Below are 18,122 nucleotides of genomic sequence, written 5' to 3'. Positions count from 1 at the left end.
AGGTAGTCAGGAGGTAGTAAGTCCAATGCTGGCATGATGTTCCATGGTGTCAGGGATCCAAGTTCCTTTAGTATCACTGCTCTGCAATGTGTGACTTCTGGGATGCCTGCTGGAGCCCTAGCTATAAGTTTACCCGAAAACAAAGAGAAGAGATACCGTACGTCCCGTAAACTGCATACACACTTCCTTTTACATTGTACTGGTTAGTCAAACTACATGAGAAACTGGGAAATGTTGTCTTTATTCTAGGCATCCATGTGCCTAGGTGAAAATTAGGGAACTAGTTACAAAGAAGGCGTAGTGTGGACATTGGGGAAACACTGGCTGTATCTGTTACAAGATGAGTAAATAGCACAAGGAAAGCATGCATTTCATCTGGAGTGGTAAAGGGCCGGGTTAAGACATTTGAACAGAAACAAGGAAAGAAGTGAAGGAGCAAACTTATGGATATTTGGAAAAGAATATTCTAGATAGAGGAAAGGTCTATCCTGCTTGATGACTCAAAGGACAGCCAAAAGGTCAGGATTGTTGACTCTCCTAAAAGACTACCAGAATAACCTATTGATTAAGAGAAACCAAGTTTATTACTTATTGCAGTAAGGGAAAGCACCATATAATTAGTCCTAGAAGTGTCTCAGAAAGAAAGATCAATAGAGGGTATTTATAGAGTTATGGAGAGCTAAGTTTGAACAGTTTTAGGTAGATCTTCCATTGTAGGTATTTAATTGAGATTGGGCAAAGTTTGTGATTTTATAGTTCAAGATTGCTGGACCAGGTAAGCTAGGATCTCAGAGCACAACCTGATGCATATTCAGTTTTTGATAAGCATCCATGGAAGGATCTAGAGTCTTGTTACCCAAGGTGAGCAATGTGCTATTCTGAGAAAGGGCTAATTCAGCAATCTATGTGGGCAAATGGAATTCTGAGAGAGTCCCAAGGGATGAAATAAAGCTATTTACTGCCATAAATAATATATCATACTGTCATAGCCTTATCTTTGTGTGCAAGAAATTCCTGGAACAAAAGAATATAGCCATGTTGAGGTAGGTGTAGTCCTGATAGTTAGACTGAGGGTTTCAAGGCTCAGTACAACTGAGACATAGTCTGAGGCAACATCATAGAATGTGAGGTCAAGATAGGGTTCATAGTAGGGTCTTGCTACCACAGTCATGACTTAAATTTGGATTTTCCTCAAGATAGGAGGGTTTTTTGAAGAGAAATGACAATAAGATCCCCTTGACTACTATGTAGAGGATGGAGTGAATGCAGGCAAGGGTGGAAGAGGGAGACTAGCTACAAGGTTATTGCAATTGTACAGGTAAGAGTTGATGGTGGCTTGGACAAGGGTGGTCACTGGGAAGGGAAAGGGACTGGGTTTGGATTTACATATATATATATATTTTACATATTTTTATTGATATATCTTCACACACTATACAGTCCATCCAAAGTATACAATCACTGGCTCACAGTATCACCACATTGTTGTGCATTCATCAGCATGATCATTTTTAGAATATTTGCAGTGCTCTAGAAAAAGAAATAAGTAGAAAAAAGTAAAAAAAAAATACATCTCATACTCCTTACCCTGCCCTCTCATTGACCACTAGTACTGCAATTTACCTCCAATTTTTTTAAATCCATATCCCTCCCATTATTTTTTTATTCTGTATCCTTAGTTTTTTACTCATCTGTCCACACCTTGGAAAAAGGGAGTATCAGCCACAAGGTTTTCATAATCACACAGTCGCATTGTAAAAGCTATATATTTATATTATATTATAATCATATCATATTATATATAATTGGATTCTGGATATATTTTGACAGAGAAACCAATAGAACTTACTGATGGATTAGATATGGCATGGGAAATAGAACGGTCAAGAATGACTGGATTCTATTTCCAGAATTTTAGCAACTGATAGATGAAAACTGCCCACCCCAACTCCTTCCCACCTTAGGATTTTTGCACTAGATGCTTCCTCAGCTTGAAATACTTGTCCTGCATCTTTGCATGGCTGACTTCTCATAATTCAGGTTTTAACATATATGTCCCCTCCTCAGAGAGGCATTTCCTGACCTTACAATTTAAAGGTACCACTCTGAAATGCTCTTTCACAACACCCTATTTTGATTCACTATTTGCCCTATCACTAGTTGACAATTTTCTTGTGTTTGTTTTTATTTTCTGATTGTCTCTCACCATTGAGAGTGTCTGAAAGGATATCAGCAGGTGCATAAGAGGAAAAGATATAGAACAATGTATGTGTTTCTAGTTTGGATGATGAGGTAGATAATAAATAATAGAAAAACTTACCTTTAATAACATAGATTTGGATACATAATCATATAGTTTTGCTTGCTTCTATAATTGGAGGGTTGAGAGACAGGGTGGGTTTCAGAGTTGGCTTGATGCAATAGCTCAAAGATTTCATTGAAAGCTTCTTGCTTTTCTATTTCTCCACTCTGCTTCTGTGTATCAGTTTCATCCTCTTGGATCTCAAGAAGACTAAAAGGGTGCATTCCTAAACCAGTTTTGAGGGACAGAGATGGAACTACTTTGATTGACTTACACCAGTGATTAAGGATCCCTTTAAACAAACAGCTTTTTAAATGTGAGTTATAATACAATAAATAAATAAATGAGAGTTATACACATTGATATTCTGTATAAGAAATTAAAATGAAAACTTTTAAAAATATTTAATTCCTTTAAAAAGGATAATAAATACATATTAACATTTTTATGAAAAATAACTATATTTTCTAAAAGACAAGAGGTTTAGTAAGAAGAATGATATTCTACATTTTTTGCAGTTCCTTTAATGTTTGGCTTAATAGAAGACAGCTGGATTCTCATATCTGCTTTTATATCTAATCTGTTGCCATGTTTGTTTGTTTGTTTATTTATTTATTTTTTGATTGAGCGTATGAAGAAAACCCCAGCCTCATACAGATATGTAATTGAAAAAGGGAGGAGAATTTTAATGCCCTTTTCAGATAATGTGTGTATTCTATTTTTATATTACACTAAGACTCAGAAAGTGGTAAATTCTTAAAAGTTAGTAGCAATGTGAAAAAAACAAGTTTGTAGCAATGTGGAGTCTGAAATCATATCAATGAAAATTTTCAACTGTTACATTAAAATCCACTGGCCTGTGTTGCATTTTGAAAGAACCATTATCCATATATGAGTTTTAAACATTATGTATTGATTAGTTAGAAAGTATTGGTTCACTGAGTTAAGCAGCTCTTCCAAATGTTGACACAGTTCACCATATAATATGGAAAAATCACAGTGGTGATTTTTACCTCAGATCTCATGAGAAAGTCTTCAATAATGGGGTGTCAAGTTCATAGAGGCAAATGTAAATTTTCCAAAATTCTGATTTTCAATTGAAAGCGTGAATTTTATTATTGGCAACAAGTACTGTCAGCTTTCCTTCAGGTGAAAGAATCATATTGTTCATTTTTTAGAAAATGTCTGCCAAATACCCAAAATGAATAACTATAGTTTGACAGCTATTCTTTCAAGTATAAATGATGTTCCATGAATAAAAGTAGCCAGTTCAGCTCACACCTCAAGAGTTTTTCATCCAGGAAACAATCATATTTCAGAATGTGCATCAGTGCTTTCATGCATACTTCCCATTTAATCACAGAATATTAAAAAGATGTGTACTCAGAGACTTAATAAAATTTTTACTGCTTTATTGAGGATATACTTAAGTGAAACAGGTACTTTTTACTTGTTAGTTTGTACTGCAAGTATGTGGTGGTGAAGAATACAATGACTACCAGTACACTTTGGTTTCACTGTCGGGATCTGAGCTAAGGTGCGGGCAGTTTACCCATCATTGTTTTTACACCGTCACTGCAAATGCCAAACGCAGTGAAAAAGGCAAATAACATTTTAGTGTTATTATGAAATAGTTTTCACCTTGGAACACTGGAAAAAGTCTTGGGGACCCCCATGAGACTGATGAAGACTAATCGTGATCTATTCCAGGAGGGCAGGTAGGGTCAACTCCTTCCCCCACCCCACCCCCTCCCGCCAAATCATATGGGGTATGTTGGGAAATGGTAGACACCTGAATGAAAATCTTAGTGATGTTAAGAGGGCAATGGGGCAATAGATACACAAACATCCACTACATAAATGCACAGAAAAACAAATAGGTTCACAATAAATCATACTTTCTAGGTAGATAGTATGATTGAAGACAGCAGTGAGAGAAACTTCCACATTTCATTCAGAGTTGTTGTTTTTAAATCATTTTGAGTTAAAATGTGTTGTTTTATTTGCATAAATAAATGTTTTAAAAGTATGAACGGGAGCTGACTGGGAAGAGGCAGAGTATCGGTACAATTTTAACAAGTTGTTAGTGAATAGAAGATATTCTAACTCAAGATCTTTCCATTCTGTAACACTGAGACATTTAGGTTTCTGAAGTTTCCCTTTGTTTGTAAGGGTGCCACATTCAGATCGGCACTCTTCTGTCCTCATTTAGGATGGCCAATTTACAACACAGCTGATTAGGTTACAGCTTTCCTTAATTACATTCCAAGCCTGAATTCACAGTAGATTGGGCTTGGGTGCTCCCCACGGCCCTCAGCAACTGTTTAAGATCTCAGGGCATTCAGACAATACTTTTCTGTAGTTTGTAGTATGAAAACAGTATGTTTATTCAACCCTGCTTTGTCAGATTGTTCAGTGATGATTCCGACATCTCTTGAGAAGCAATATTTTATGAGGATTTTGCCTCTTGGTATCATTCCAAGTAAAATCGTCATCTCAAAATTACAAAAATATTGTAATATATTTTTTAGTATATTTGTTTTCAGTTTTCTAATCTACACTTTCTTTTTTTTTTTTTTTTTTTAACATGGGCAGGCACCGGGAATTGAAGCCAGGTCCTCTGGCATCGCAGGCAAGCATTCCTGCCTGCTGGGCCACCATGGCCCACCCCTAATCTACACTTTTATATATGAAATGCAACTGGATTTTATTTTGGTGAAGGTTGTGATCCCTAAATACATATATTAACACTTTTTTTTTTTTTTGGCTAATTCATTCTTTTCCCTTGGGTTTAACTGTGACTTTCATAAAACACAGTATACATATATACATAGTGCATGGGTTTCTTACTTCATTTAGCTCCAATGAGACATCTATTTCTGTACTGGAAAGATGATACCTTCTTGAAACAAACAAATAGACCCTTTCTAGGTGTATCAGTTTTCTATTGCTGTTGCAATTGCCGCAAGTTCAGTGGTTTGAACAATACAAATTTATTATCTTACAAGTTCTGGAGGTCAGAATTCCAAAATGGGTCTCTCTTAGCTCAAGTTGAAGTACTAGCAGGGCTATGTTCTTTTTGGAAATTCTAGGGGAAAAACTATTTCCTTGCCTTTTCCAGCACCCAGAACGACCACATTCCTGGGCTCATGGGCCCCTTTCTTCCATCTTCAAAGCTAACAAAGATGATTGAGTCTTTCTTACGTTACATTATTCTGACCTACTCTTCTGCCTCAGTATTTCCTTTCAAGGACTCTTGCAATTACATTTGGCCCCCTGGGATAATTCAGGACAATCTCTCTATCCTAACATACAGCCAGTTAGCAGTCTTAATTCATCTGCAACCTCAAGTCCCCTTTGCCATTCATTAGCTCCAGGGATTAGGGCATGGACACGTTTGGGGAACGATTCTTCTGCCTATAGCACTCAGAAGATTCCTTTTAGAAAGTTTCTTGAGTTATTTTCCTACGTGCTTTTAGAATGTGTTTGTCCAGGTCCGTTACACTCCACCATCTCTTCCTTGGCACTCCCCACCGCCAAAAAAAAAAAAAAACAAAAAAACCCCGAATTGGATTAATGTCATTATTTTTTGAAGTTGGATATTTTATACATCTTAATCAATGATCAAAACCAAATTTCCTAGTGGCTGAGAGATTTCAGAGTCGAGAGGTTATCCTGGAGGTTATTCTTACACATTATATAGATATTCTGTTTTAGTTTATGGTATATTGTAGTGGCTGGAGGGAAGTACCTGAAACTGTTGAGCTGTGTTCCAGTAGCCTTGACTCTTGAGGACCAGTGGATAAAGATATAGCTTTTGCAATGTGACTGTGTGATTGTGAAAACTTTGTGTCTGATGCTCCTTTTATCTACAGCATGGACAGATTAGTGAAAAATAATGGATGGAAAACAGATGAATAATGGGGGGATAAAGGGTAAAATAAATTGGGTGGATGGGAATACTAGTGGTCAATGAGAGAGAGGGGCAAGTGGTATGGTATGTATGAGTTTTTTCTTTTTATTTCTTTGGAGTGATGCGAGTGTTCTAAAAAATGTTCATTGTGATGAATATACAACTATGTGATGATATTGTGAGCCAGTGATTATACACCATCTACGGAATGTGTGTGTATTAAGATTTATCATTAAAAAAAATTTACATTTACCATGCTATAGTAAAGATGATGAAAGAAATGGCTTTCATAATCAAACAAAAGTTATACTCTATTATAGATACATGATATAATGATATAAAAATATTATATTTCTGAATATCTTTATATCTGTGATATGTTAGCTTTTATTTCTTTGTTTTCTTTTCTTTCTTTTTTTGTTAGCTTTTAAAAATGTGTATTTTTGTGATTCCTTATTCTAAATAAATATCCATTTTCATATATAATTTTGTATTTGTAAATTTGCATTTTCTTCTTAAAGGGCCTCCAAGTTGAATGAGCTCCATGCCAGCAGCAGATGAAACCAAATTCCATCCAAGTACTAAAGCCTGAAATCTGAAAGTTATTTTTCATTCCTCCCACTTACTCATTTCTCACCACCAAACAGTTAACTCCTATGGATCACAGCTTTTAGCTACCTCTTAAGTTCACCTCTTTGCTCCTTTTCCTTAATCTTAATGGCATATGTAATAAGTAAGTCCCACCACTCCACCACCACCAATCTTGTCTGTTTCCTATCATTATCTCTGATCCCTGGCATAATGCAAGACATATAGCAGGCCTGGATACATATTTGTTTAATCATATTCTTCTATAAAAATTTAAGCAACACAGAAAGTCCAGTTTACATTCATCTGATCTTACTCCCCTTCCCAGAAATAATCATTGCTTTCAGTTTAGCATCTTTCCAGACATTTTCTATATATCTACATAAAATAATATGCTTTTTTTTCAGAAAAAACTTAATAAATTCCCTTTTTAAAAGCCATTCCGCAATCAGGAAACTATAAATGTTGGAGAGGATGAGGAGAAACTGGGATACTTATGCACTGCTGGTGGGAATGTATAATGGTGCAGCCACTACGGAAGACTGTTTGGCAGTTCCTTAGGAAACTAAATATCGAGCTGCCCTATGGCCCAGCAATAGCACTACTTGGTATATACCCAGAGGACCTGAAAGCAACAACACAAACAGACATCTGAACACCGATGTTCATAGCAGCATTATTCACAATTGCCAAAAGATGGAAACAAACCAAATGCCCATCAACAGACAAGCAGATCAACAAAATGACATCCTGAAGCACATGACAGGATGGATGAGCCTTGAGGATATAATGCTGAGCAAAATTAGCCAGACACAGAAGGACAGATACTGTATGATTCCACTTTTATGACCGGCATAATGGTATAATCAGAAATTTATAATACAGAATACAGGGGACTTGGAGGTACATAGAAGCTAGAGATGGGTGAACTGTTAGCTAATGAGGTTGAACTCCGATGTAAGGGAATAGGAGTAAAGGTGATTCTCTAGTAAGTTTAGAAGTAATATTACTATATTGAAGATGAACAAGATTGAAAGGGGTTGTATAGACCTACATGCCCCACTGACTTCACACTAGAAATATGAATTAGCTCTTGTAAGAATTACTTCAAAGATACGATTCTTGTATAAGGAATGTTTAAGTCCAGGGTACAGGAGGAAAACTGCTATCACATGCTATGAGCTATGTTCAAAAGGAAACCATTAGGACTACCACAGCAACAGCAGAGGTATATAATGGGGTGAGGGACAAGAGTTAAGAGGAGGTTTAGGTTTCCTATTTGGTGAGGGTGTGTTTATTGGTTTTCTGTCTCTTGGGAACAAGGAAATTATCTAAAATTGAGAATGTTGATGGACTGTGGACTTTGGGCCCTCTGCATGATGCCCAATGAATGCAGGTGGCTGAAGCATGCACTGACGGAGAAGTAGACTGGCAAATGATAGTGTATACTTACGAATGAGGGCTGTGCTGCTACAAAAACAAAACAAAACAAAACAATGTCATGAGGCATGCAATGATGTGAATGAACATGTGGGATATTTGGTGAGACAAAATAAGCCAGAAAAAAACAAACAAAAAACAACAATGGTATGGTCACCTTTAGAAAATGCTTATAAGAAAACAGGGGCCTAGACTGTAAGCTTTTAGAGCAGACACATTAAGTCCAGAGTGCTGATTATTATTTCTGGATTTTGAGAGGCTGTTTTTCATATATAACTTGATATTTAGATATAAGAACGAAGCTGAACAGGTTGGGGTTAAAGTAATTCAGAACATAGGGGTAAGGAAGACAGTGTCTATATTTTAGAAACACATATACTCTTTGAGATCAATGGAAGAAAGGTTTATTTGATCTGGAACTGAAATTTTCTGTAGTGCATAATCTAATTCAACCTATATGTATAGCTCATTTGAACGACTGAAACACAGAGAGCACAGAATGAGAAAGAGGTCCTTTAATCCTGTATAGATTATCATAATGCCTGGAAACATCCTAGAGTATATTAAGCAGATAATCAAAAATTATTGGCAAAGTCCCCTGAGGGATGGGAGAAAGACTATGAAACTATTACACCTTACCATCAGGGAATTCCCTTGATATTGTGTCAAATTTTAGGGATACCCAAATCAATAGGCCACGCCCTTGATCCTGAGGCTTACTCTTGCGAAGCTTATGTGGGTAGCATAGAAGCTTAGACTATCTATAGGCATGCCTAAGAGTTACTACTGGAGGACCTCTGTTGTTGCTCAGATGTGCCTCAGTCTCACTAAGTCCAACTCTGCAAATGAAATCATTGCCCTTCTCCCTACAGGGGACATGACATCCAGGGGTGAAAGTCTCCCTGGCGACGTGGGGATGAATCCAGACCTGGCACCATGGGATCAACAATTCTATCCTGACTAAATGGGGGAAAAGTGCAATTAATAAAGTATCAGTGGCAGAGAGAGTTGAAATAGAGTCGAGGCTACTTAGGAGTTTGCTCTTACTCAAGTGTTCTAGTTTGCTAGCTGCCGGAATGCAATACACCAGAAACGGAATGGCTTTTAAAAGGGGGAATTTAATGAGTGGCTAGTTTACAGTTCTAAGGCCGAGAAAATGTCCCAATTAAAAGAAGTCTACAGAAATGTCCAATCAAAGGCATCCAGGGAAAGATACCTTGGTTCACGAAGGCCGATGAAGTTCAGGGTTTCTCTTTCAAGTGAGAAGGCACATGGTGAACACAGTCAGGGCTTCTCTCTCGGCTGGAAGGGCACATGGCAAATACGGCGTCATCTGCTAGCTTCCTCTCCTGGCTTCCAGTTTCATGAAGCTCCCCGGGAGGTGTTTTCCTTCTTCATCTCCAAAGGTCGCTGGCTGGTGGACTCCCTGCTTTGTAGTGTTGCTCTCTCTGAATCTCTTTCTCCAAAATGTTTCCTCTTATATAGGACTCCAGTAAACCAATCAAGACCCACTCAAATGGGTGGAGACATGTCATCCCCTAATCCAGTTTAACAACCATTCTTGACTAAATCACATCATCCAGGGGGGATGATCTGATTACAGTTTCAAACACACAGTATTGAATAGAGATTATTCTACCTTTATGAAATGATATTTTGATTAAAACATGGCTTTTCTAGGGGGCATACTTCCTTTCAAACCAGCACAGCTTTTAAAATGGAGAATTTAATAAGTTGCTAGTTTACAGTTCTAAGGCAGCAAAATGTCCCAAATAAAACAAATCTATAGAAATGTCCAATCTAAGGCATCCATGGAAAGATACTTTGGTTCAAGAAGGCCAATGAAGTTCAGGGTTTCTCTCTCAAGTGGAAAGACACATGGCAAGCACAGTCATGGTTTTTCTCTCCTATGGAAAGGCATGTGGCAAACATGGTATCATCTGTTAGCTTTCTCTCTTGGTTTCCTGTTTCATGAAGCTCACTGGGAGGCATTTTCCTTCTTCATCTCCAAAGGTCACTGACTGGTGGACTCTCTGCTTTTCATGGCTATGTCATTCTCTGCTCTCTGAGAATCTCCTGGCTTTCCCTCTTGTTCTCTTTTATAGGATTCCAGTAAACTAATCAAGACCCACCCAAATGGGTCCAGCTTTATAACCACTCTTGACTGAGTCACATCTCCAGGGAGATGACCTAATTACAGTTTCAAACATACAGTACTGAATAGGGATTAGAAAAAATGGTTGCCTTTACAAAATGGGATCAGGATTAAAACCTGGCTTTTCTAGAGCACACATATCCTTTCAAGCCACACAGCCAGCTTTAGGTAGACTTGCTACCTATCATAATCTGCCAACTCCCAACCAGGACCATTCCAGCCAATCTTAAAGGACAACTAGGGCAATTTATAAGATTCTACAAGGGTTCCAAACACTATAGTAACCTGCCAGAAACCACAAGCTCCAGATGGGTCCCTGGTCCAAATAGGTCCTGAAACCTAGCCCAGCCTCTCCAGAATATCAGATAGTTCCATCTCTCTACCCCATATTAGTGACACACCCTTCCAATATCAAAAATTTAGAATTGCCAAAGCTCAAACAACCCCAATGAAAGGAATGGAAAGATCAAAGGTGATGGTGGAATTATACATAGAAGATAGGATTTAACAAATGAACAGGAATGCTGAATCATTAAATTGGTATCTCCTTTAGTCTCCGGTATTCTAGAGCAACTAGAAGCAAAAACCTAAAATTGTGAAATTGTAATCCATGTCAAAGTCTGAAATATGTTCTACAACTAATTGTGGTGCTATGCTTGTAAATTTTATAGCCTTTTTGTATCTATGTTATTGTTCACAAAGAAAGAAGAAAAAAAAGTCAATTGTGATGATAAAAAAAGTATTTAAGCCCGCTAGACTCCTATATTCTGGAGCAGCTAGAAGGAAAAATATGAGAGGATTGTATGGTAGCCCATGACAAACTCTGGGATCTATCCTGTAATCACTTTTTTGAAGAGTGCTTCGAAAACTATTGCTTTTTTATTTCTTTGCTTTGTATATATGTTATACTTACTATACAAATATACCCACCTGCCGCCCCAAGAAAGGAGACTATCTGAAGGTTAAGGTCAATGCATTTAAAGGAGTATTCCGGAGCCCAAGCGCCCACATACAAAGGGGCTGTGGGGTGGGCAGGGGACGTCCAAGGCAACTGAGGTATCCTTATGCCAACCCGCATTCATAGTCTAACTAACAGGGCAGAGGATTTCCCAGGCCTTCTACCCCACCTTCATCCCTTCCCGCGCCCACAGCGAGGTTAAGCTTTGAAGCATGCGCAGTACCAGATCCGCGCCGCCTGCGAGCCCAGGAGTCAGCCGGCTTCAGCCGCAGGCGGGGCTCAGCCAATCAGAAGACTCCTTATTGCCGTTGAGCCCGCCCCCTTCCCCGGCAAGGGGGAAATATGGTGACAGGCGAGGGTCATGAAATGTAACCACTTCTGAGCTGAACTATCCGAACCCAGGAGGAGCAGCAGCGTCCCTTCCCCTCGCGTCCGCTAGCAGCTCGCCCATCTCCGCCGGCGCCCCCTCCTCCTCGCCAGGCCCGGGGCGGGCGCTCTCCGGCAGCGCAGCCGATGCGGCTGGGGGGCGGGGGCCGCGGAGGAGGCGGCAGGTTCCGCATCTCAGGTGGCGGCCGGTGGGTTGGGGGAAGGTGAGGAGGCGGCGGCGGAGTCTGTCCCGGGCTCGGTGATTGGCCGCCGCCTCGCTGCGGGCGGAGGGTGAGCCCGGCAGTTTGGGGAAGCAGCCCCCGCGGGAGGAGGAAGGCGCAGGACTTGGCGAGCGCAGAGGCTGGAAGATGCTGCTGTCTCTGGTGCTCCACACGTACTCCATGCGCTACGTGCTGCCGGCCGCCGTGCTCATGGGCACGGCCCCCACCTACTTCTTGGTCTGGGGGGCCTGGAGGCTGCTTTCCTCCTTGCTGCCCTCCCGCTTCTATCACGCGGTGGACGACCGGCTCTACTGCATCTACCAGAGCATGGTTCTCTTCTTCTTCGAGAACTACACCGGGGTGCAGGTGAGGCACTGCGCGCCCCCCGGCTCCGGTTGTTCGCACCTGCCGCCCCTCCTCTCTGCCTGAGCCCTCCACCCCTACCCCACTCTCTGCGGTTTCCCAACTTGGAACCATCGAGCCCTTCCGTACGCCACACCTGGTTTGGCTCACCACGTGCCATCCTCTCGTCCCCCTGTGGGGGAAGTTTCATGCACTTATTTTAAGGTTGGTCCCAAAGTTTCCTTGCGATGATGTCACCAGTGATTACTAGGAAGTTGTAGTAACTTTGTTCTGAGGCTACACGTGGGATAATCTACCCCCCTCCCCGCATCCAGTGATATTATCTGCCTTGGTGCTTAGCAAGTAGGTACAGATGAACATTTAAGTAGGGCAAGCATTTGAGAATTTTTGGAATTTTGCCCAAGAGACTCATGCTGGAACATGAGAGTTTTGAGTTCAAAAGTACACTTAAAAAATGTTCTTGGAAGCCCTTCCATTGAAACCAGTAGATGTTAGCTATTGGAGCAAGTACGACTTTGTTTTGCATACTTATCCAGAATACATGAAAGCTGGATGAGGGAATTAATGTATTTGTTACAGTAGAAGCCTTACTGTGGATACAATTCTTGCCAGTTTTGACTAGGCTTAAATGTGTGGCTAAATTCTTGTTTGAGTAATGTTACTTTCTATCTTTGTAGAGATTGAATTTGTAGATTACACTTGAAAAACAGTTTGAGACAGTAAACGGAGGCCCCCTCTTAACATTAGTGTTATGTGAACTCATAAAAAAGTAAACATTTGTGCATTTTCCTTTTATTTTCCAATTTGAGCGAAGGGATTGAGTCTTGCTTATTTCTCATATCCAGTTGATACTGCTTTTTTATTTGGTGCGGGCCATGTGGTGGTACTTTGTCTATTTGCCTTTTTTTTTTTCCCCACCTAGAGCAGCTCTTTTCACCTGTTGTCAACCAACTACAGTATTGAGTTTACAGCTGCACTGCCTATGATTCCTGATACTCTGAGTTGGCCAAAGTTGAATATTGTTTAGGGGAAGAGAAACAGGAGAAGCCAGGGTCTCCATTTAAACCAGTATCTGTAAGTGTTGCATAGGAAAGAAAGATTACTGTTTCAGATCGTTTTTTTCTGGTAATTGGTCTATAAAACATGCCTCATTTAAAATTTTCACTAATTTAGACTGATATTTCCCCCCTTATGCTCTTACTTCACCAAATTTGTCTTCACCAATTTCACCAAACATAAGACTTTACCATAGTTATATGTTTAATTTCACACGGTATGATGGCTGGCCTGGGCTTTTAGGAAAATAATTCTACTTTGTGGGATTGATGTATTTTTGTTCAAAGTATAGTATGTTCCACATGATAGAGTATAGAATATATCTTTGACTTTAAGCAAATTTCTTATTTTCAAAAATGATTTTAAAAAAACTTCAGTGTTTCAGAAGTTGCATCTTACCTCATACCCTGTTCCATGTATATTTCAAATTTATTTCTGATGTCTTAGTAAATGGTTTTAAAAAAATTTAGTCTAATGATTTTTTTTCCCCTTTCGTTGTTCCAGTAAGGGATCCAATATACAGTGGTAGTCTTTGTGCATTTATAGAGGATGTCTGGTGATCCTCAAATACAACTCAAAGTTATATTAATATGTATTCCTTGATGAAATTTGTTAGTGGCACTGATTGTCCACTGATCATCAAATGCAGGCTACCATTTGATTAAAATGTGGACCTAAGAGTTCCTTGTTTCTACATTATTTTTTTGGCAAGGAGTTATTTTCTGGTTAGTAACAAAGAGCATGGTATTTTCAGTATCTTTTCTGAAATCTGGTCTTCCTATGTAGGCAAGACTACCTTTCAAAATTTTTTACTAGTTTCTTTTATGGTTAAACAAACAGGACTGAATAGCTTTTCAAATATAAAACCCAAAGGAGTTTTAACGATTTAAGAGAATGTAAACTTTCTGCCATGCCAGAGACCCAGGTTCGATTCTTGGTGCCTGCCCACGCAAAATAAAGAAGAGAATGTAAACTTTTAAATAAAAGGAAGTTCACTATTAAATTATATATATTGTAAGAATATTTTTAAATTAGAATTTTTTTGACATCCTAGTTACCTCAGGATAAATGATGAAAATGTGATCTAGCAATTTTAATTTCCATTGTGATCAGCAGATAATTTTTTTAAGTAACAAAAACATAAGTTCGGGGTCTGTGAAGACCAAAAAGGATTCAAATCTCTTTCAAAGACCCACCAACTTTATGCTGGAGAATATTAATATGGGCACACCAGTCTGGCCTCTGTGACCCCATGTTGCCCATGTTTTGCGCTTGAGATCTTCATGTGATTAAATTTAGAAAAGGACAGACACTGCGAATCAAGTCACCAAAGAATCTTTACTCCTTCTGTTATCCAGTCTCCAGCTCACTTTTTGCCAGCACCAACACCGGCCTTTGCAGTGCCCCTGACTTTCTTCATTCTGTTCTTACGTTCCTTGAGGTCCTTTTCTTCTTGTACAGGCCGTGTCTTGCAAGTCTGTTTGGGTTCAATCTTCTTTGCATAATTCAAGGAATCGTAAATTATGCCAAAGCCAGCCATCTTGCCACCACCAAAATAGGTTCTGAATCCAAATACAAAGATGACATCTGGTGTAGTCTTGTACATTTTGCCTAGTTTTTCCCAAATTTCTGTTTTAGGTACCGTTGCCTTTCCAGGGTGATGGACATCAGTGACCATTTGTTTCCTCTGAAGTGGCTGGTTGGTCATGAACTTCCTGGTCCGGATAGTTACTATGTCATTTGTAATGGTGGGTGATCCTTAGGCAGCCAGGAAGGAAAAGAACTAAATAAGAATTTTTTAAACATGGCATTTCTATGCTTTTTAACGCTAGCTTAAAAAAAGAAAATGGTTCATAATAGTTTTTTTTCATTTTTAAGCATTTTTATTTGCACATCATACAATCCAACCTAAATAGACATTCCTTTACCATCATAATCTATATGAAGACATTTCCTTTTCTTTTGCATAGAATCTATACCCCTTTTCCATGCCCCCCACTCCACTTGTTGACATTTAGTTTTGGCATAATGCCTTTGTTATGTTCAGTGGAAGCATATTACAATGTTACTGTTAACTATAGACTGTAGTTTGCATTGATTGTACCTTTTCCTGTATGCTATCCATTTTCAACCCCTTGCAGTGGCATTCATTTGTTCTTCCTCACGCAAACATGTTTTTATGTGTATACATTTAATCACCATCTTTCTCCACTCTAGACATTCCTAAGTTATACCATTTCAGTGTTTATCCTCTATCTTTCCTCTGGTTTCATATGTGCCCCCCTGCCCTTATGCCATTTACCTTCATTCAGTGTACTTGTAGTATTGTACTACCACATTTCTGAATTTTTACCATCAGTTCTGATGCACAATCTGTATTCCTTCAGCACCATTTGCCCAATCTCTACCATCTTTCTATCTCCAGATAACCTGTGTTTTTAACTTTAACTCTCAAAGTCCATTCTTTAATATTAGTTCATATTAGTGAGACCATATAATATTTTCCTTTTATTTCTGGCTAATTTCACTCAAGATGATGTCCTCAAGCTTCATCCAAGTTGTTATATGCTTCATGACTTTATTGTTTTACAGCTGTGTAGTATTCTATCGCATGTATATACCACAACTTGTTTAGCCACTCGTTGATGGACATTTGGGCTGTTTCCATTTCTTGGCAATTGTAAATAATGCTGTTATAAACATTGATGTGCAAATATCTGTGTTCTTGCCTTCAGTTCCTCTGCATATATATATCTAGTAGTGGGATTGCTGGATCATATGGCAATTCTGTACTTAGGAACCGCCAAACTACCTTCCAGAGCAGTTGTACCTTTTTACATTCCCACCAACAGTGGATAAATGTGCCTTTTTCTCCACATCCTCTCCAGCACTATCATTTTCTATTTTTTTGATAATGGTCTGGTGGGTGTGAGATACCTCATTGTGGTTTTGATTTGCATTTCCCTAATAGCCAGTGAAGTTGAGCATTTTTACATGTGCTTTATTTTTTATTTTTTTTATTTTTTATTTTTTTGCATGGGCAGACATCCGGAATTGAACCCGGATCTCTGCCATGGCAGGCAAGAAATCTGCCACTGAGCCACCGTCACACCACCCTACATGTGCCTTTTAGCCATTTGTATTTCCTCTGTGTCTGTTCATGTCTTTCGCTCATTTTTTAATTGGGTTGACCTTTTGTTGTTGAGTTGAAGATTCTCTTTGTATATTCTGGGTACTTTCAAACTTATCTGATTTGTGGCTTCCAAATATTATCTCCCATTGTGTAGGCTCCCTTTTTACTTCCTGACAAAGTTCTTTGATACACAAAAGTGTTTAATTTTGAGGAGATCCCATTTATCTGTCCTTTTTTCAGTCTCAAGCTTTGGGTGTAAGGTCTAGGAAACCACCTCTTTTACAAGATTTATAAGATACTTTTCTACATTTTCTTCTAACACTTTTATGGTCTGCATTCTAATGTTTAGATCTTTAATCCATTTTGGTTTAATTTTTGTATATAGTATGAGATGTGGGTCCTTTCTTATTATTTTGTATATGGATATCCAATCAGTCTCCAAACACCATTTATTGAAGAGGCTACTTTGTCCCAGGTGGGTTGGATTGGCCGCCTTATCAAAGATCAGTTGTCTATAGAAGAGAGTGTCTATTTTGAATACCCAATTTGATTCCATTGGTCAGTATATCTGTCTTTATGCCAGTACCATGTTGTTTTGACCACTAGCTTCACAATATGCTTTTAAGTTAGGTAATATGAGATATTTGCTAATCATTTTTCTTTCTCAAGATATTTGCTATACAAAGCAAAGAAATAAAGAAAGAAATAAAGAAAGCAATACTTTTCAAAGCACTCTTTGACAAATGGTTACAGGACAGATCCCAGAGTTTGTCATGAGCTACCAGACAATCCTCTCATATTTTTCCTTCTAGCTACTCCAAAATATAGGACACTAGAGGGCTTAAATACTTTTTTTAATCATCACAGTCGACTTCTTTTTTTTTTTGTGAACAATGACATATATAAAAAAGGCTATAAATTTCTAAGCACAACCCCACAATTAGTTGCAGAACATATTTCAGCCTTTGATAAGGGTTACAGTTTCACAATTTTAGATTTTTACTTCTAGCTGCTCAAATACTGGAGAATAAAAGAGATATCAATTTAATGATTCAGCATTCATATGCGTTATTTAAGTCCTATATTCTATATATAATTCCACCATCACCTTTGATCTTTCCATACTTCTCTTTTGGGTTGTTTGGGCTGTGGCATTTCTAAATTTTTGATATTGGAAGGGTCTGTCACTGATATGAGGTAGGGAGATGAAACTATTTGATATTCTGGAGATGCTGAGCTAGGTTTCAGGACTTATCTGGACCATCTGGAGGTTGTAGGTTTCTGGAAAGCTACTCTAGTGCCTGGAACCCTTGTGGAATCTTATATATTGCCCTAGTTGTTCTTTAGGATTGGCTGGAATGGTCCTGGTTGGGGATTGGCAGGCTATGATAGGTAGCAAGGCCTACCTGCAGCTTGCATTAGAGCAACCTCCAGAGTAGCCTCTTGGCTCTATTTGAACTCTCTCTGCCACTGATAATTTATTAATTACACTTCTTTTTCCCCCTTTTATTCAGGATGTAATTGTTGATCCCATGGTACCACGTCTGGATCATCCCTGGGAATCAACTCCCCTATTGCCAGGGAGACTTGCACTCTTGGATGTCATATCCCACGTAGGCAGAAAGGC

The 18,122-nt window shown here is 38.8% G+C and overlaps 1 protein-coding gene and 1 pseudogene across 1 annotated transcript in view; one reads left to right on the top strand and one right to left on the bottom strand.

Moving 5' to 3' along the window:
• The first annotated feature begins 11,934 nt into the window (after nucleotides 1-11,934).
• The window catches only part of AGPAT5 (1-acylglycerol-3-phosphate O-acyltransferase 5), a 102,459-nt gene continuing 96,271 nt past the window's right edge, over nucleotides 11,935-18,122 (top strand). The window contains exon 1 of the mRNA XM_077152986.1: nucleotides 11,935-12,309. Within this exon, the coding sequence (XP_077009101.1) occupies nucleotides 12,091-12,309 (219 nt within the window). The 5' untranslated portion in view covers nucleotides 11,935-12,090. The remainder of the gene's footprint in view (nucleotides 12,310-18,122) is intronic.
• Nucleotides 14,729-17,914, bottom strand: LOC143676711 (small ribosomal subunit protein eS24 pseudogene; annotated as a pseudogene).

This window comes from Tamandua tetradactyla, chromosome 3 (genome assembly GCF_023851605.1).
Source record: "Tamandua tetradactyla isolate mTamTet1 chromosome 3, mTamTet1.pri, whole genome shotgun sequence".
Taxonomy (NCBI): domain Eukaryota; kingdom Metazoa; phylum Chordata; class Mammalia; order Pilosa; family Myrmecophagidae; genus Tamandua; species Tamandua tetradactyla.
The sequence above is the reverse complement of the archived record's forward strand: the minus strand, read 5'-3'. Positions and strand labels throughout refer to the sequence as shown.